This window comes from Cucurbita maxima, unplaced genomic scaffold, assembly GCF_002738345.1.
Source record: "Cucurbita maxima cultivar Rimu unplaced genomic scaffold, Cmax_1.0 Cma_Scf00005, whole genome shotgun sequence".
Taxonomy (NCBI): domain Eukaryota; kingdom Viridiplantae; phylum Streptophyta; class Magnoliopsida; order Cucurbitales; family Cucurbitaceae; genus Cucurbita; species Cucurbita maxima.
The window spans coordinates 4,846,045-4,865,654 of NW_019272021.1; the positions used below are offsets into that span (position 1 = coordinate 4,846,045).

The following is a 19,610-nucleotide window of genomic DNA, read 5'->3' on the forward strand; positions in this document are numbered from 1 at the left end:
CACCTAAAATTGATAGATATAAAGTCCGGTATGAAATAGTAATTAAAATGGGTATGACTTTTTAGAATGAGTAGCCAACCCATTTATTTAGGGTTGGGTGGGAAAATATTTATTTATTTTCTTTTATTTAAAAAACACGTGGTAAATGTTTGTCTACACATGGATAGTTTTTAATGAAGGTTATTAATGAAATGACTGTGTTACCAACTTATTAAAAAGAAATATTTTTATAAGTTTTAAATTATTTTAGTGACATGATATAAATACTAAATACTATTAATCAACATTCAAATGGTTCCTAACTTTTGATTTTAATTGAAGGTGTCCTTATCTGTTACCCATTTTAATTGGACTGTCCCACCTTAATTAATCTCTCATTAATGCCTCTTTTACACATATCTTTCTGATTATAATATTAATGGATTTTTTTTCGGATAAATATGAATTAATTAATCTACGTTCTTTTTATATATATTAAGACGATAAAAGAAAATAAAACGAAATAATATAATTTTTTTTTAATTCTTGTACTACGAGTGTGATTATGGAAGATTTGAACAAAGCGTGGAATTCCATACAACATAAAGGTTGTTGGGTTAGGCTTTGATCCATAACATATTTACGTGTCACAGTAATGAGTTGTAAGTAAGTACAACCTCCTTTTGATTGCTACTCCCTACTCTTATTATTAATTCATCTAAGCTTCCAACCAATACCCTCACAACCAATACCCTCACGTATTTATTATTCTTCCATACTCAATCTTCTCGTTTTTACTTCCACTAATTTGTTACTTACTCAACTACATTTAGTTGATAATGTTTAAGACCCAATTTTAAAAAGTTGGATAAGTTAGAGAAGAATTGAGAAGTAGACGAATTTGTGTTTGTTCACACTATTTTATTATCTTCTAGAACTATACTTGCGTAAGTTCAACTACAATATTAGTACATATTTGAGGCGGACAAAAGCATACACTTTGAATCTATTTTTTGGTATGTGTTTAACCTATAAACATTGGTATATATTAAATTTGGTTATCAATGGTTGGCTCGAGCTAATGACACATGAGAATCGTATTGGAATTAGGATCCAAAAGAAGCTATGCATGGTTCCTTGGTAACTTCGAGTACCCAACAAGCATTAGCTCTCTCTCAAAAGGAGGTGATTCTTGAAAAGTCTCCTTGAATCCATTTGATTTCTTTTGTAAGTAAACATATAAAAGACTGATTGAACAAGGTAAAACATATCATGAATATGATGTACCAAAAAATCTGCGGTTCTGTTATTTAGATTGATTCGTTAATATGTATTGAATAGATTGCCATATAAATTATTATAATTTAAAACTTTTTAAATTATAAAATAAAATAGAAAATTTGAAAGGTGACATATACCAGTTACCTAAACACTTAAATGTCAATATTTGCCTTATTCATCAAATAAAACAAAAAATAAGAATAATCAAACTTAATAGTCAGGTTTGACGGACTAATAACAGTAAATTTTGAATTTTTCCATTTGTATTTTCCTACGTCATATTAATGGATACAAATATATATTTCTTAGTTTTTTTTTTAGAGATTTTTTTTTAAATAGAATTAAATCAAAATAGCTATAAATCATTATAGTCTATATTTTAAATATTTCTATCGATAGCTAGGAACATGAAATTGTTTAATTTTATAAAAGGATAGTAGTATAATGAATTTAATGAAAAATGAAAACACAACATTTACCTGATCTCCTCCTTTCCTACTAGATCAGAGGATCAAGCTCCAGCTATTATGGAAGAACTACATTTACATTACAGAAAATTTAATGAAAAATGAAAACACAACATTTACCTACCTTATAATTAATTTAAAATTAATGCAATATAAATAAAAATAGACGTATATCAATCCACGTTATGATATAAGAAAATGAATGCTTAAAAATATAATCTCGTAGATTAATTTGTATATTGTTAAATTATTTAGTTTCTAAAAAAATATTATTTAAGATTGAGTAAAATTAATTTTTTTTACTATTTTATTATTTCAAAGAGCCCATAGCTTAAAATTTAAATTATAATTAATTTTGAATTACTCAAATTAAATCCAAGATTTGGAAGCAAAATGACGTACGGCAATGATGTGGCAACATGAAATAATCAAAAAGTGACATGTGGCATGACTGATTTTTCTTGTCCTCTTTTTTTTAGTTGTTTTTCCTTCTTTATTTTAATATTTAATCGCCACCATTCGTTCTCTCAACCTTCATCTAATAGTCGTTTTTTAATCCAACCTTTAAATTTCATATTATTTTATTTTTCTCATCCAATCAATCCCTACCGTCCATTCATTTTTAGCCTAAATCCAATAGTTTAATTTCAATAATTTATATATTAAATTTCAATAATTTGACATTATTAAAGAAAAAAGATAATTTAACACAATTTAAAAGTGTATTGGGCCTGCTCCAGTAATCGTCAATTTGGACCCAATTCATCAGAGTATTAACTAATTATTCGTATTAATATATCAAACCGGACCCACAAAAAAAAAAATAATAATAATAATGAAATAAAATGTCTAAATAAAGTAGGGAATAAAATCCATAAATTAATATTAATATTTAAAAGACCATAAATTGGAAACAATTTTTTAGTCAGAAGTCAAGATCGCCCCCTCTAAATCGTGAACTCCATAAAATTAATGGTTTGGCTTGAATTTTTCATTTGTCTCGTGTGAAAGATATTATATGAAATTAACATATATACACGTGGCAGAGGTCGTTGTGGCAATCAACGCCAAATCTAAAACTAATTAGGTGGAGGTTAACAAAACATCTAAGCATCATCTGACACGTCCCATATTTGTACAACGAGGAAATGATTACCTTTAAAATAATGACAAGTGGAATTTGTTGAAATTGGGGTGTTACTATTATTAACAAATACCCCACCTGTTTTTAAATCTTATTTTTCTTGAATGTGACAATTAATCTCCTTTTAAAACCAAGATTTTGGACGTGAATATGATATGTATTTTATATTTAATTATAATTATATGCATTCGCAATTCTTAGTTTAAACAAAATATCTTTCATTTTATTAAAATCATAATAAATTAGGATGAAACAAATATAAAATGTGAATTGAAATTGGAAGTATGGAATGTAAAGACGACAAAAGAAATGGAGGATTATACAAAACTTAGTAAATAATAATTGGAGACAGTTATTTGTATTATTAATAATTTTAATGTGCCTTTCGGATGGTATGAAAGAGCGTATATGCTTAAAATACCCTCTGCCTCGCTCTGATTTGGCAAGTAGGTCAGCTCTTGCAATTTGCCGAATTGTCACCTAATTGCCAGCTTGGCAAGCTTATGTTGCTGACGTATAATTGTATTTACCTGTCCACCTGGATCTCATTAAATTACTAAATTACTAATACACCCTTCACAGACTCTGATTTTGCTTTGTTCAGATATTTCTGTCATTTCAACTTTAATAAAATATTATGTTACTTTCACAAAGTTAGTTATAAATAAATAGTCTGATAAATTATTGGACGATTTTTTTTAATCAAAATTAATTTCAAAATTTTGTTTTTTTTTTAATCTTGAAAATAACATTTATCTTCGTATTTTATAATGATTTGGTTTATTTATTTTTAAATTTCGAATAACTTCTTCAATTTTAGTATACTTCATATATAAACTTTTAAATTTGTAATAATTTATTTACCATTAAAAATATGGTTAAGATTTAGTTGTTATAGTATCTACCTTAAGATTTAATGAAATTTCTAAATATTTTTATAAGTTATTAAAATGAAATTGTTAGAAAGTATATAAGAATTAAATTGTTTTAAGATAAAAATTTTAAATAAAATATTTACAGAAAAGAAAGTGAATCAAATCAAAAATATTTTTATTTTGAAATAGGGAAGACAGCTAATCCCACAACCATTACGGAATACATTATAAAAAGCTATTATAAAAGGCTAATCGTGCGTTCATTAAAACAAATTCAATTCTTGATTTCCAAGGACTTTCGGCGGACAGCTCCGCCATGAAGCCAGGGCTCCGGCCCACTCCGGCTGCAGTTCCGCGATCTGCCGGCGCCACCCTTCTCGGGAAGTACGGCTTAGGCCGTCTTCTCGGCCGTGGAAGCTTCGCCAAAGTCTACCAAGCAGTTTCCTTAGCCGATAATTCCATCGTCGCCGTCAAAATTATCGACAAATCCAAAACCGTCGGCGCAACCCTTGAACGATGTATAGTCCGGGAGATCGCCGCCATGCGCCGACTCGATCGCCACCCAAACATCCTGAAAATCCACGAAGTCATGGCCACCAAGTCCAAAATCTACCTGGTGGTCGAATTCGCCGCCGGAGGCGAACTCTTGGCGAAAATCTCCCGACGTGGACGTTTCACCGAAACCGTTGCTCGCCGGTACTTTCAACAACTCGTCTCGGCCCTGAAATTCTGCCATGAAAATGGCGTTGTTCACCGCGATGTGAAACCGCAGAATCTTTTGCTGGACGAACAGGGCAATTTGAAAATCTCCGATTTTGGACTCTCTGCTTTACCCGAAAAGCTCAAAGATGAATTGCTTCACACGGCTTGCGGAACTCCGGCATACTCAGCGCCGGAGGTCATGATCCGACGCGGAAACAGGGGATATGACGGAGGAAAGGCGGACGCCTGGTCTTGTGGAGTGATTTTATTCGTAATGCTCTCTGGGTTTCTCCCTTTCGAGGACAGTAACCTTGCGGCAATGTACAAGAAGATCCACCGGCGAGAATTTGAAATCCCTAAATGGATTTCGAAACCTGTCCGATTCTTAATTTATCACCTCCTCGATCCGAATCCCGAAACGAGGATGAGCATTGAAGCGCTAATGCAAAACCCTTGGTTCAAGAAATCGCTGGCACGGAAACAGAGTAATGAGAGCCTGATGCAGTCAATGAAGAATTATCGATTGGGGAAAGAGAGGGGAATAGGGGAAATGAACGCGTTCGATATAATTTCGATGTCATCGGGGTTGGATTTATCGGGGCTGTTTGAAACGACGGAGAAGAGGGCGGAGAGGAGGTTTACGTCGAGGGCGACGGTGAGGGAGGTCGAAGAGAGGGTGAGGGAGATCGGCGGGGTGTTGGGGTATGAAGTGGAGGCGGAGGCTGTGGCGAAGGGAGGGGCGATCGGAATGGGGAAGGGGAGGGTGGTGGTAGTGGTGGAAGTGGTGGAGATGGCGGTGGCGCTGGTGACTTTGACGATGGTGGAGGTGAGGGTGATAAAAGGAGGGGAGGAGTTCGAAGAGTTTCATTGGAGATGCTTTGAAGCTAAACTTGAAGGATTTGCTGTTCCATGGCAGATGAAATGTAATCTGTGAATCACCCCCTTTAATTTTGTAAAGCTTTTTGATCGTTGTTTTGTTGGTGTGTAATTGGTTCACAATCAATATTCAAACAATCATATTAACCTATATTTATTCCCAGAATTTCAAAAAATTTATTAATCAATCATTCCTAGCACTAATATGAATTAGAAACATTAAAACATTTTTGTGTGATTCGATATCAATGGAAGAAGAGAGCGACATCAACGACATCAATAGTAGAGGAAATGAGTGTTATCGAACATGCTAGGGATTATGAGATCCAAAATTTTAAGTGATTTGAAGAGAGATTGTAACAACCTCAGGTGAGGCAACCTCTCCTGGCAGATTTTAAAAGGCCAAAATAGTATAATACTTGAGTTTACAATTTGCTTTAATATTTTTAAAAATAGGGTTAGGTTGTTGTAATAATATAAAGATGTGAATAGCAAACAAAATTAAAGTTCCTTTCATTGATATTCATAATCTTCAAATAGTATACAAACTACTAGTTAAAGAAAATATAACTAATTAAATATTGTGATAATAAAATAAAATATATTAAAATATAATATCTTAACTAATTAAATATTCTTATTTTATTTATTTATTTTTTATGACATCACAATTAAACCAAAATTTGGCTGGTAATACTTTACCAACTTGGCAATGGAATATTATTTTAAAACAGCCCAAAGAAGACTTAAGCAACAGATTTGGAGGTACGTGGCAATTTTGAATTGGTCATGGTGCTATACGAGGTGTACTTTTGGTTTTGGACTTCATCGACCACAACTCCAAAAAAATGGCCCTCTGCCTCTGGTCTTCTTCTTCTTCTTCTTCTTCCCTCCCCGTTTTGGACTTCATTGACGGAGAAACTACGGACACTTGACTTGGCTTGACTTGACTTGACTTAACACGCACTCAAATTAATGGGGGCATGGGTATGAGTGGGAAGAAATCTTGTTGCAAAATTTCCAATGCTACTGTTTATATTAAGTGGATTGGAGAAACGTTTCCTCCACGGGAGAAAAATGAAAATCATTTTGACTATTAATACACATTGCAAATCAACCAAAACAATCTACAACAAAAATGGAACCCCCAATCCGCCATACCCTTACCTCCTCTGCACTCTTCATTTTCTTCTTCATCTTCTTCTTCCATAACTCCGCTGCTCAACCCCCCGACGCCGACGGCTACACCTGCTCCACCAACCACACTGCCAACCCATGTCAGGCCTACGTCTTCTACCGAGCCGCCGCCCCCGGTTTCCTCGACTTGGCTACCATTGCTGACCTCTTCTGGGTTAGCCGCCTCCAAATTTCCCGCCCAAGCAATATCTCCGACTCCAACGCCACTTTCCCTCTCCTCTCCGGCCAGCCATTCTTCATTCCTATTAACTGCTTTTGCAAGTCCGTCAATTCTTCTGTCTGTTAAGGATATTTAGTAATAAATTATAGTTTACCATATATATTATATTTGATATTTTATTATAAGGCAAATATCTAATATTTGTCTTATTATCATAGGTATCTTTCTATTTATTGTTATTTCCATTTATTACTATTTCTATATCCTTATAATTTATTTGATTATAAATAAGACAACCTTAGCACTGTGTGGATTAATCAAACAAGTCAGCATCTCTTATGCTAATCTCTCCTACAAAATCAACCACGGCGATAACTTGTGGCAAGTCTCCACCTTTAAGTTTCAGAATCTTACCACTTACCAATCTGTCGAAGTCGTCAATCCCACTCTCGTCGCGGTCGATCTCCCCATCGGCGTCGGCGTCGTTTTCCCCATCTTTTGCAAGTGTCCTACTCACACCCAATCCCAAAATCGCGTCAACTTCATGATTCAGCCCACCGATACTCTGCCTTCGATAGCTTCGAGATTTGGGGTAGAGACGTCGGATATCGCAGACGCGAATCGGCCCAACCCGGAGCCGTTCGAGACGATTTTCATCCCGGTGAGTCGTCTGCCCAATTTGACGCAGCCCATTGTGGTGTCGCCGTCTCCAGAGCAGACCCCGGTCCCAGTGGTGGAGGGGAGAAACAGAGCAGTGACAGGGCTGGCCATTGGGATTGGGATTGTGGGGTTTCTGCTGATCGTGGTGGTGGGTTTGTGGGTTTGTGGAGTGGGGAAGAGGAGGAGTAAGGAAAGGGAAATGGAGGAGGGAGTTGAGAAACACTGAGTGCAGGACATTGGGGTTTGGATGGGGAAGGAGCAAGGGAAGCAAATGGAGGTGGATTTAATGGCGGATATGTCGGATTGTTTGGATAAATACAGAGTGTTCAAAATTGAGGAGCTGAATGAGGCGACAGATGGGCTCAGCGAGAGTAGCTTAATTCAAGGGTCGGTTTATAAGGGGAGCATCGGCGGAGTTGAGTACACTATCAAGAAGATGAAGTGGAATGCCTATGAACAGCTCAAGATCTTGCAGAAGGTAACATTAGTAACATTATCACCATTTCAGACGTGAAAAAGTGGACCCTTAACTTTAGCTAATTGTTTGAATTTGGTTATTTTGATTGCAGATAAACCATGGTAATCTAGTGAAGCTCGAAGGGTTTTGCATCGACCCTGAAGATGCAACCTGCTACCTAATTTATGAACATTTAGAGAATGGTTCTCTTTATTCATGGCTACACGGAAGCCAAATGCAGAAGCTGAACTGGAGAATGAGATTGAGGATTGCCATTGATGTCGCTAACGGGCTATTGTACATCCACGAGCACACGAGGCCACAAGTCGTGCACAAAGACATAAAAAGCAGCAACATTCTGTTGGATGCAAGCATGAGGGCTAAGATAGCCAACTTTGGGCAGGCAAAGTCGGGGTACAATGCCATAACCATGCACATTGTTGGAACTCAAGGCTATATAGCACCTGAATACATAGCGGATGGAGTGGTGTCGGCAAAAATGGACATCTTCTCGTTCGGGGTTGTTCTGCTCGAGCTGATCTTTGGGAGGGAGGCCATTGACGACGAAGGAGGGGTTCTATGGATGAGAGCCAGTACTGGACTTTCAGAAGGGAAGGAAAAGGAGAAGTTGGAAGGGTTGAGGAGTTGGGTTGATGAAGCTCTTTTCGAGCAATCGTGTCCAATGGAGAGTGTGATGGATGTGATGAATTTGGCTGTTAGTTGCTTGCAGAAGGACCCAATGAAGAGGCCGAGCATGGTCGAGGTGGTTTATGCGCTAAGCAAGAGCGACGATGCTGTGTTTGAGTTCTCCGATGATACTTTATCGGATCCTCCCTTAGCTGCTAGGTAGCCAAAGCCGATGCCTACTATACAAAGGGACAGGCATATGCAGTAGACACAATATTAGAAGCTTTAAGAGTACAAGTTTTATATCAAAGGCTTGCAATTAAGTTTTTTACCTGCCTCCCTTGAATGAAGGCACTTCGGCATGTAGATTTCACTTCTCTGATAGAAACTGAATTTGGATAAAGGAGTGACACCCAAATCATCCGGCTTAATAAGCGGCAATAAAATGGCTGAAGCACCACAACTTTAGAACCATTAGGTTGGGAAAAGGAAACAATTTTTTCTTCACTTCTCCAACCTATACTCATTCTTGACACAACCACTACTAATTTCCAAGACAGCATGAAAGACAAATCCACGAACACGAACAGTAATGGCAAATACATGAAGAAGAATCTATTAGAGGATTGTTGAGAGAAATCCCCTGGCTAATTGTGGAAAGTTGTTATTCCTATCATGGGTCACAGCCACATGATAGTGTTGATGGCACCATTGCCAACCAATAGCCATAATGGATTAGGGGCGATTGAACCTCTCTCTCACCCTTTTTCCTAAATGTTCCAAAAGAAAAGAACACGAATGAGTTAAATTCACTACCTCGGATCAAATTGGATATGTCTGAGAGGTCCCTTTGATCAGAAAAGAAGGAATAAATATTGTTCTAACCCAGGAGGGAACAACCTAGGATCCACAAATCACCTGACCCTACATTCAAAATTAAATTTAACCATGAATTTTTTTTTGGATGGATAAATTTAATTTGGTTAAAAAGAACCAAAAACAAAAAAACAAAAAACGTACGGTAAAGCAGCGATCATATTCTCTAAATTTAATATGCGAATCCATCGGCCATTTTCCATTTTCCTTTCTTCAGTCGTCCATCTTCCTTCCTTCAATTCCACCCTTCTTCCATTACAAACAATTGCACAAGAGCCAGATGTCTCTGAGTCAACGTCAATGCTCGTACTTATGCCTTTCGCCGTCGCAACTGCCTCGATTCCGTCGGAGATTTTCGTTTTCGACTTCCAGGTACTTTCTATCCTATTTTCGCTTCTCTTCTTCTCTCCATTCTAACTTCCTTCACCGCGAGCTATCTCTGACTAACATGAACGCCATTCCACTTAATCGATTGACTTTCCCACGTAATTTGTGTACCGTTCGAACTGCTACCATTTTACTACCGATTGAAATTTAGTGTGTATTGGAAAATCCGCCCAACCTGTGATCATATAATCTTGGAGTGTAGAAGATGTGTTTGTCAAAAGTATTCTAATGTAGACTTTCTTTTCCTTTTTGTTTAATTTATTGCTTGATTAGTTCTGTTTAACAGTTTCGCATCATTTTCCAACAGAACCTTGCCTTCTCACTTTTCGTGGACCGACCATTCCAATTTTAATGCTTGTCCTCTCATGGTTTGTGGAGGTGAGTCTGTTGTAGATGAATATTGCGAAATGAATATCAATGCACAGTGAAGTTGCCTTTACGAGTACATATTCCATTTTAGGCTTTGAATAATTCCAGTTTTCAACGCAATCTGGTTTATTTCCCGCCATCAGTTTAACGGAAACGGTTATGGTTTTGGATTTCATCGTTTCTTTCCATGTACTACATGGACTCCTGTGGAATAAATTGGTTAAGCTACCGTAAGACAACTACTTTTATTCATGTTGTGTACGAACCAGCATTGATCTATTGTTTTGCTTCTTATGCATTGAATACTGTAGATCCGTCGCTTTTATTCTCCTTACGTTGATTCTATGGTAGGGACATGGGAGGTCTGTTCTCAAAGGAAACATGACCGGGTACAGACTTCAATGTGTACAAGCAGCTCAAATGATCAGAATGCCCGTGTATATAGAATTAACCCAAATAATTTTCCTCAGGTGACTGTTGGATGATCGGTTGAAAATTTGTTTTATCTTTTTGCTTGTGCATTAAGCGTACGATTGTCAACTTGCTTGATCTTACAAAATAACTGAGACGCAACAACCTTATGTAGTCTTGCCTTATACATCTAGATTGTGCTGTACTATAAATGGAGAAATCAAATTGGGCACATAATGGCCAATATTTGTGTGATCTGTACTGTCAGGTCTCCCTTTTCAACCATACATTACTGTTCGTTATATGCAAGCATTTGTATGTCTCGAGAGTTTTAAGAAACATTGCTGGGAGAGCAAGTTTGTGAATTTTGATACATTAGGAACTTGATTTTTGAATGGTAAGCAATAATTAGTATATGGCATAAGGGGCCAACAGTGACGATAAATTCCTAAAAACTTTAATAATTAGGGATGATGGGCTGGTTTGGAATGACTTTCCAAGTGGTTTAAAAAGTGTTTTTATGGGCAGAAAAAATGTTTTTAAGTAGTTGGAAAGTCATTCCAAACTGGTCTGACATGTTAAACATCAAAGCTGTTTTTTCTCTTTTATCATCTTGCTATGAGGCGAGTAGGGTATTCCTGTTAGAAGTTCTTTGAGGTAGACAGAGAAATTGTGAAATGAGGAAAGTAAGATGCATTGACTATTTACTACAACTGTCTATCTATTTCTAATATTCAATTTTTTTTTTCTATGGAGATTTGCTTCTTAATTTTGTTCTTGGGGTCATTTTTAAATGCTTAACTAATTTTCTTGTAAGCTTTGAATGAGTTTCCCCTTTGGGCATTTGTTGCCCGCTAATAGGATAAACTAAAAATCATTATTTTTTGCCCTTTTTATCTCTTGCAATATAGAGAACTTGCTTATTGTTACCTATGCCTTTAGTTCACAAAACTTGCTGATTTTCTGATAATTATGCACTGGAATTGTATCAGGGTATCCAAGCTAAAGTTGCAGTCAACGTTGTATTTGCAGCTTGCCTTTTCAGCCTGACACAACTTACCTCTGTTAAATTTATAGTCAAAACTGTCCTAGAGCGATTCCCTTGTATCATTCAAAATTTTTGGGCATTTAGCTTGCCATTTGCATGTGTGTCTAATACCTTGAATAAACCGACACCCCTTCAGTTGGATATATACACGCCTGCATTTAGGGATATCAGATGGAGTTTTGCACGACTGATATACCTATTCAACATTCAACTTGAGAGAAATATTGGCACGTAAGTGAGGTGCATATTTGTTGCCCTTGTTCATATTTTGGGGAATGATTGTCACTCATCTGAATTGATGCTGTAGACTTCAAATGTGATGAAAGAAATAGATGAACTGCAAGAACCATGTATTCCATGAATGCATTTCATTACTCTCCTTTTTTTCTCAGTAGAAATTCCTGTTCTTCAAAAATTGAGAAATCATCTAGTTTCGTTTTTTTTTACTATTATTTATTTATTTTATTTTATTTTAAGGTTCCTAGTGGTGCTCCTTGTGGCATGCATCTCATTTATTTTGATCGGTGGTTTCCTGCTCTTCAAGCTCAGGTACTCTACTTTTATTCCTTTCTGCTAAGTTCTAACCTGCAGCTTTAAATAGACTTCATGCTGTAAATGGTAAGATCTGATATATAACATATTTAACCCTTCCCAATGCAAGTCTTGAATAAGTGAAATATTCTGTTTTGTTTCCTGTGTTCAAAAGTGGAGAGTTAAAATGGAATGGGAGGGTTTTAGATTTGCTGGGGTATAACTATCTCCCCCAGTCCCCTCCAATCACTTTCCCTAACTTATCCATTTTAGGGGGAAAAAGCTGCATTGATTTATGAAACAATTATACTAAAAATAAAGATATGTGGGATCAGCAAAGACCTGTTGTCTTATCATTTTGTTTTGCTTTCTATTTTAAAATAAGAAATATGTTGTTTGAACAATTTATTTGTCTCTTTTACATTTTTTTTTTTAATTTTAATAAGAAGATAATTGACAGTCTAGTTTTACGTTATAATTTCTCTGAAAGTTAATTTTAATTACCTAATTACTTGAACCAATTCTTGCAATCAATTGTTAGTTTGGTTCTTGTCTGTTAGTTCATTGATCCTTTCTACTTGCGATGCACATTCTTGTTTACAAATCTGGGAGTGTCTTGAACAGAGGTAGCACTCAATCTCTAGAGGACTGCTTATGGGAAGCATGGGCATGTCTATGTTCATCATCCACTCACTTGAAAGTATGCTGCATTTTCATATGAAGATCCTTGAGTTCTATTTTATTAATGATGAACTTCAACTGTTTTCTTAAAATTATTTGATAAGTATCTAAGAACTATTAATCTGACTCAGAAACATCTATATTTTGAACTAACAGCAAAGAACACGAGTTGAACGTGTTATAGGCTTCATTCTTGCCATATGGGGAATATTATTTTACTCTCGTCTACTCAGCACAATGACAGAACAGTTTAGGGTAAGCCTAACGACAAAAAAACAAAATAAAAAGTAGGTGTTTACTGAAGCTAATTTCCGTACACTTATTACTTATGCTTGTTTGGACAGCATAACATGCAAAGGCTGAGGGAAGGTGCACAAGTGCAAGTTCTGGAGTCTGATCACATCATCATTTGTGGTGTCAATAGTCATTTGACTTTTATTCTGAAGCAGCTAAACAAATACCACGAGTTTGCTGTTCGCTTAGGCACTGCAACTGCTAGGTAACTGTTGCTCCTCCTGTCATAGAGTCTATGTCAACATCATGTTGTTATAAGCATTGGCAAGTACAGTTTCCTTTTGGTCTATGTTTTCAGGAGACAGAGAATTCTTCTCATGTCTGATCTTCCAAGGAAACAAATGGACAAGTTAGCTGATAATATTGCGAAAGATCTTTACCACATTGATGTTCTTACGAAGAGGTAACTATGATGACGTTATTTTCTTTTTTAATGATAATTGCAGACAGAAAATATTTGCTCTCTTTTTTGGATCTGCATATGGAGTTACCTTATTCGATTTATTTTCCCGAAGGAAGCGAAGTTACTAAATTTTTTTCTCTATTGGCCCGATTTATCTTTGGTCTCATCTAACTCCATTAAGTTGGTGGTTTCACAGTTGTAGTCTCAGCTTAACAAAATCATTTGAAAGAGCTGCTGCCTCTATGGCACGAGCGGTTATTATACTGCCAACAAAAGCAGACCGGTAAGAAAGTTTTCAGCTATAAGTATATTTCTTTGTCTTCGTGTACTGTTGTTTTATTGAGCGGTTTTCTTGTCTTACATATTATCTTTTTTTTCTCTGACCTTGTAGAACTTGTCTTTATTTATCAAAGTTAATGATTTCTTTGTAAATGCTACTGAACTTTAGTAGTTGGCTCTAAAGTTGATGCAATCTTTATGAAATGTTGATCTAGATTAATAATATTATGGAGTGGGGATGACTGTTCTGATTTTCATAAATTGTAATCACGAGTAGGCGATTGCTTATGACCTTTAAATAATAGTTTCATCAAGTTGCAAGAACATCACTCCTTTCAACGAAGTTGAAGTTCGTACCATGAATATTTTTTTTGGAAGTGATAAAAGATGCATAATTTAGCATTTCCAATGCTCGAATAATATTGTCCTTTTAAACATGTATGCGAATTATTTTCATACTGCTTTTATTATTTTAATTTCTTCAAGTATTTCATGGTTCCTTTATTCTATTTATGAGATGGACAAATCTGATAACTTCTCTTTGTTCCTTCCACTGTCCTCCATTGAATATTGAGGTGAATTTGCCCTTATGTAGGTTTCTCAACCATCCTTGGTTTTTTTATAATTGTGGTGATATAGGAAGTAATCATTGTTGTAAGACACCGTTATTGAATACTTATCCTGGAGACTTTTAAACAGAAAGCTATTTTTACAGCCAATTGAAGAAAAAAGGTGTCTTGGGTATGTAGTGAGGGTGAGTCCTGCTAAATAGAGCTTTTGTTTCTCATTCAGTTAACATTAAGTGTAGTTGAAATTGAGATATTGACCAGTATAGTATGTAGGATTACTTATTTTGCTTTCGAATAGGAGAAATAAATCTTGGAATTATGGATTAACTAAAGCGTATTGCACACAAGTTTATTAGGTATGAAGTTGATACAGATGCATTTCTCTCTGTTCTTGCCCTTCAACCCATTGCAAATATGGACTCCATCCCAACTATTGTTGAGGTATGCTACCAATAAATAACAATTTGATCAGTTTATCAAATTTCAACTATGAATAGCTGAATCTGAACCTTTTCTTTATGAATTCAGGTTTCTAGTTCCAATACATGCGAGCTCTTGAAGTCAGTCACAGGACTGAAAGTAGAGCCGGTGGAGAATGTTGCCTATAAATTATTTGTCCAATGTTCTCGACAAAAGGGGCTCATAAAAATTTACCGGCACTTGTTGAACTATCGAAGTACGTGACAAATTTATAGTTATCTTAATTACATAAGAAAGTGTAGGGAGAAACTTCATTCCTGGAACAACTGAAAGAAAGATTGAGAAAAGAAACTTTCATCTTCTCATTCAAGTGTTGTCACAAAGGACGACTAACTGAATCACAATAAAGGGAGTAAAAGACTAGATGCTCACAATATTTAGAAACTTGTTCTTGAATTTCTAGGCCTTTCAGTTTCCAGTCTACTCAAATTTGTAATGCTGTGCAATTGCAGAAAATGTATTCAATCTATTCAGTTCTCCCCGTTTTGTTGGTCTAACTTATAAAGATATACGCCAAGGATTTCATGAGGTACTTATTCATCAGCTAAGATTTCTCTCCCCATTCCTTTTCCTTTTTGCTGAATGGGTATTTCTACAGGCAGTTGTTTGTGGTATCTATAGAAATGGGAAGATACACTTCCATCCAAATGATGATGAGATTCTGTGGCAAAATGACAAGGTATGAATAATAGTCATCCAAACGCTGATTCATATCTCTCTTTTTTTAAAAAGAAAAAAGATAAAAGGAAAAAAAGAAGCAGCATTTAGTTTTGATGGTCCTAATCTGAAATTCGATCAAATTGCTTTGTGTTGCTCTTTCAGGCATATTATCTCAAGCACCAATTTTTTTTTTTAATTCAAGTTTCAGCGCTGAAATAAAATTTTGATTTTAATTGGTTATAAATAAATCAGTATCTGCGCAAAATTGCTTTTAGAAGTATGTTATGTTAGACTTCTCACTCTGTTCTTAGACTCATGCCAACCATCCAAAGAACAAAAACCAATGGTTTAAAATGCTTGTATGTGATGTGCTTGTAATTTTTCAAGACATGATAGGCTCCATTTTCTCTGATAGAAAGGTAGGGTGGGTGTCGCTGAAGGCAATAATCTTGATACTGCCCTTCTTTAGACTCGCAACATTGATTACATATTAATTGCTAGACGTGGACAAAAGAATTGTAATGCTATGGACTAATTGCGTTTATATGGTGATTTGATAAATTCTCAAGTAGTTTGCTTTGAAGGAAACAGCTTCGTTCGATACATTTTCTCAGTTGAATTTGAGCATCTCTCATTACTTAATTATCTTCTGATGTAGATTTTGTTCATTGCACCTCTCCTTGGTGGACATAAGGGAATGGATGGTCATTCAAATGAGACCAATGGAGGAAGTAATGCCATTAAAAAGCTGGAAAGTATTAAAAACAATAATATAGGTTTACAGAAATCTCTGGAAACAAATGGAATGGGATTTGAGAATATCATCAAACATCCAACAAAACCTTCTTTCAAGGTAATATTTAAGTGATCTGTTTGTATTATCAACAAGCCAGTAAGCATGGTAGCTAAGTTTTACATTGCACACAGGCGTCAAAGTGGACCGTGGGACCAAGAGAATGCATACTTTTGCTTGGTTGGCGCCCAGATGTTGTAGATATGATTGAAGAATATGATAACTATCTTGGACCTGGTAGTGTATTGGTAAAGCTCTTCTCTGAATTAATTTTCATTTTTGCTAGACTATAAATCTTTGTATTAGATCTTGACTCCGGTGTATCACTTCTGCATAAGAATATGATGTGCTCTGCATTACAACAGTTCATGCATTATAGTCACTAGTCATGATCTTATGAAAAAAAAGATGCACTTGATTACAGTGTAGATTCATTGAAATATATCCCCATTTAGCTTCGCATCTCCACTTGAATGGAGGCAAAAGCTTCAATGAATTTTCTGGATAAAACATAGCTCACATAATGGAAATTGGATCTCTATTGAAAGTGACGACACCTGGGTTCTTAGGAATGTGAAGTTTTTGTGTCATGATGTGATGCATTCAACTCCTGATTAGCGTCGTGGGCTTGAAGAACCAGTTTTATACATCTATACTTTTGGTTATATGTCGCACGAATGTGGTTGTTGGACCATAATTGTGAGCTCTTGTGTATATGCAGGAAATTTTATCAGATGCGTCATTTGAAGAACGAAAGAAGGCTAATAAAGCTGTCGACCACAAGAAGTTAAAAAATGTCAGAGTTTCTCACAGGGTACTGACGATTGTCTTAATTGAATGAAGATAAGTATAGCCTTGTAGAGCATTTTAATTTTTCTTTAAGCCACCTTCCATAATTTTGTACCCCTGTTTTGTATGATGTAGATTGGAAATCCCATGGACTATGATACCTTAGAGGAAACCTTAACAAACATTAAGAGTTCTTTCAGTAAAAATGAAGATGTTCCTTTATCTATTGCGGTGATATCCGACAGAGAATCGCTTCTTGGGGGTATGGATATCAAAACTATCTTATGTCTTTTTTAGCTTGTGTAATGTTTCTGTGTGTTAATTACCTGAAGATGGATTGGATTAATTTGCAACTTTTCAGATCCATCTAGGGCAGACAAAAACTCGGTATATACTCTTCTCCTTGCTGAAAGTATCTGTAAAAAGCACGGAGTTAAGGTATTTGTTGTTTATACCAAAGTAATATTATCAATAGCACAATCTTCTTATAAATACTATTCATCAATCCTTTGACATAATACATTTATGGAAAGCTCGACCATATTATATCATAGCGGTCTTTTTGTGTATTTTCTGGAGAAAGTAGGGTCTATAACATGACAATTTATCTCAGGTACAAAATCTTGTTGCGGAGATTGTTGACTCCAAATTGGGAAAACAAGTAAATGCTTCGTTTTGAAATTTTCATGTACAGCATTTTTAGGATATTCAAATATTGACGTAACTGTTACAACGTATGCAGATAACCAGAATAAAACCTTCCCTGACATACATTGCAGCAGAGGAAATAATGAGTCTTGTCACTGCTCAAGGTCTGAAAATGCATTGGACCTCTTTGAGATTGTTTGTGCTAGTGACGTCCTAATTCAAGGATATATTTTTGTGGCACAGTGGCAGAGAATAGTGAGCTGAATGAAGTATGGAAAGATATTTTAAATGCCGAGGGTGATGAAATTTATGTGAAGGTACACCTCTATTTCTTTGTCCACGTTACCTTTTATAGCTATGAACGTTGAGGTAAAACGACCGGGTTGAAAGTACAATTCTTTCCCTAGTTGAAGTGTAGTAACAGAGAGTTAGACTCAAGTTAAAGATGCTTTATGTGTATAACCTTTTGTGACATAATTGCGTCATGATTTACATGTCTTCTTGACACAGGATATCAGTGGCTACATGAAACAAGGGGAGGATCTCTCATTTTCAGAACTTGCCGAAAGAGCAAATCTAAAGCAAGAAGTTGCCATTGGCTATGTTAAAGACAATAGGAAGGTAAGAATGGTAGTTGAATAATGGAGAGAAATGTAGGTTACAAATCTGATGCATTATTGTGGTTAATGCAGGTAATCAATCCAATACCCAAGTCCGAACTGCTTTCTCTCAAATTGACAGATTCGTTAATTGTTATATCAGAGCGTGAATGACGAAAAAAGAGGTTCTCATCCATCTCTACTTGTGGTGTTATGTTCATATATACAATCAACATATAATTTTTTCTCCCCCCGAAGGTATAGAACAGAAGAAAGTAGCACACACGAAATTGTCAAAATATTGTAAATAGTCTCCTTACATGTGAATCATAGTGCTTCAAATATTAGATCATAGTGTAGAATTCCTTTTGTAAATAGTCTCCTCCTTCTGAAATCTTAATACCCACTGAATGGTGGGTTACTTTTTATGATTTCAAGGGACAGAATTTGTTTTATTCTGTTGCCCAAATGAATCTGACCATCTCAACAATACTTTGAATTAGGAGTCTTAATTAATTAATTAATGGTGTCGGATAAATGGACTTAATTTAATCTGCAGACAGACAAGATATTATAATTACATTAAAACGGAACAGATTTGTCTGAGATTCCCACATAAAAAAGACCTCGGAAGTCTCATCTTTTATTAATCAGCTTAGGAATCAGAATCACATTCAGTGTATTCTGCAATTTCAGTAGAAAAAAACTAAAATATGAATAATTCCATGAAGAATCAGAAAGTAAGAGTAGAGAGTGCTTGTCTTTTGGTCTCCAATCCAAATTCAGAGTATTAAATTTAAAAGAGAGATTTTTTTACAAACTTCAAAAAATATGCTCGTTGCTCGATAAGATTTGCTGAAAATATTAATATATATTAATAAACACAAACTTTTAATTGGTGGGTTTTGTTTTGGAGTGGCTCAAATTTTTACAATAAATGCTGGGATTTGTTTGGGTTCAATTCAATATATTATTATACTTTTTCTCTTTTTCTTTTTTTTTAAAAATGTGGCAGACAGACCCCAAAAAGGTTTCTACTTTTAATTTTAACAAAATGGAATAGAAATTAAGAATCTAAAGTCCAAATCTTGAGTCCTTACGCTTCATTTTTTTTTTTTTTTTTTTTTTAAATAGAACTAGTGCTTAAAGGACTATTTCCAAAAATAAAAAAAATAAAATATTAAATATTAAATGGGATGAAGTTTGAGAAAGCAATCGTCGCCCTGATGTATACCCAAACCTGTTTAAAATTGGTTGCTTTGTGTCTTTTTGGTAATATTTACAGTGCGTTTAATTTTAATATGATTATAAGTTTCTCTTTTTTTTTTTTTTTTTTTTTTTTTTTTTTTTTTTTTTTTTTTTTTTTTT

At 35.3% G+C, this 19,610-nt stretch overlaps 2 protein-coding genes and 1 pseudogene across 4 annotated transcripts; all 3 read left to right on the top strand.

Annotated features, from left to right (window-relative positions):
* Positions 1 to 3,995: 3,995 nt before the first annotated feature.
* Positions 3,996 to 5,500, top strand: LOC111480085 (CBL-interacting serine/threonine-protein kinase 4-like). The gene has a single exon (XM_023125034.1). The coding sequence runs from the start codon at positions 4,063 to 4,065 to the stop codon at positions 5,380 to 5,382; it is 1,320 nt and encodes a 439-aa protein (XP_022980802.1). The 5' UTR covers positions 3,996 to 4,062; the 3' UTR covers positions 5,383 to 5,500.
* Positions 5,501 to 6,248: 748 nt separating this feature from the next.
* On the top strand, positions 6,249 to 8,914 carry LOC111480090 (annotated as a pseudogene).
* A 560-nt stretch (positions 8,915 to 9,474) lies between these two features.
* LOC111479633 (putative ion channel POLLUX-like 2) lies at positions 9,475 to 18,703 on the top strand. 3 transcript variants are annotated; one of them, XM_023124393.1, is made up of 24 exons: positions 9,475 to 9,673; positions 9,975 to 10,066; positions 10,409 to 10,527; positions 11,461 to 11,747; positions 11,994 to 12,065; positions 12,672 to 12,747; positions 12,885 to 12,983; positions 13,073 to 13,227; positions 13,321 to 13,425; positions 13,622 to 13,708; positions 14,630 to 14,714; positions 14,802 to 14,949; positions 15,206 to 15,282; positions 15,352 to 15,432; positions 16,072 to 16,266; positions 16,341 to 16,454; positions 16,928 to 17,020; positions 17,131 to 17,257; positions 17,357 to 17,433; positions 17,609 to 17,656; positions 17,738 to 17,807; positions 17,887 to 17,960; positions 18,154 to 18,264; positions 18,336 to 18,703. In XM_023124393.1, the coding sequence occupies exons 1-24, from the start codon at positions 9,582 to 9,584 to the stop codon at positions 18,414 to 18,416; spliced, it is 2,565 nt and encodes an 854-aa protein (XP_022980161.1). In that variant the 5' UTR covers positions 9,475 to 9,581; the 3' UTR covers positions 18,417 to 18,703. The 3 variants fall into 3 exon arrangements, with proteins under 3 accessions (XP_022980161.1, XP_022980162.1, XP_022980160.1); XM_023124394.1 differs by having other exon boundaries at positions 9,478 to 9,673; positions 9,996 to 10,066; XM_023124392.1 differs by having other exon boundaries at positions 9,499 to 9,673; positions 10,409 to 10,494.
* The last annotated feature ends 907 nt before the right edge of the window (positions 18,704 to 19,610 follow it).

What these genes read in the sequence shown, in the direction of transcription:
- LOC111480085 (XM_023125034.1), top strand. Translation starts at nt 4,063, where the DNA reads ATGAAGCCAGGGCTCCGGCCCACTCCGGCTGCAGTTCCGCGATCTGCC.
- LOC111479633 (XM_023124393.1), top strand. Translation starts at nt 9,582, where the DNA reads ATGTCTCTGAGTCAACGTCAATGCTCGTACTTATGCCTTTCGCCGTCG. An exon ending in ACCCAAATAATTTTCCTCAG is followed by an intron (nt 10,528 to 11,460) that starts GTGACTGTTGGA and finishes GAATTGTATCAG; the next exon opens with GGTATCCAAGCTAAAGTTGC. An exon ending in ATTGATGTTCTTACGAAGAG is followed by an intron (nt 13,426 to 13,621) that starts GTAACTATGATG and finishes GTGGTTTCACAG; the next exon opens with TTGTAGTCTCAGCTTAACAA.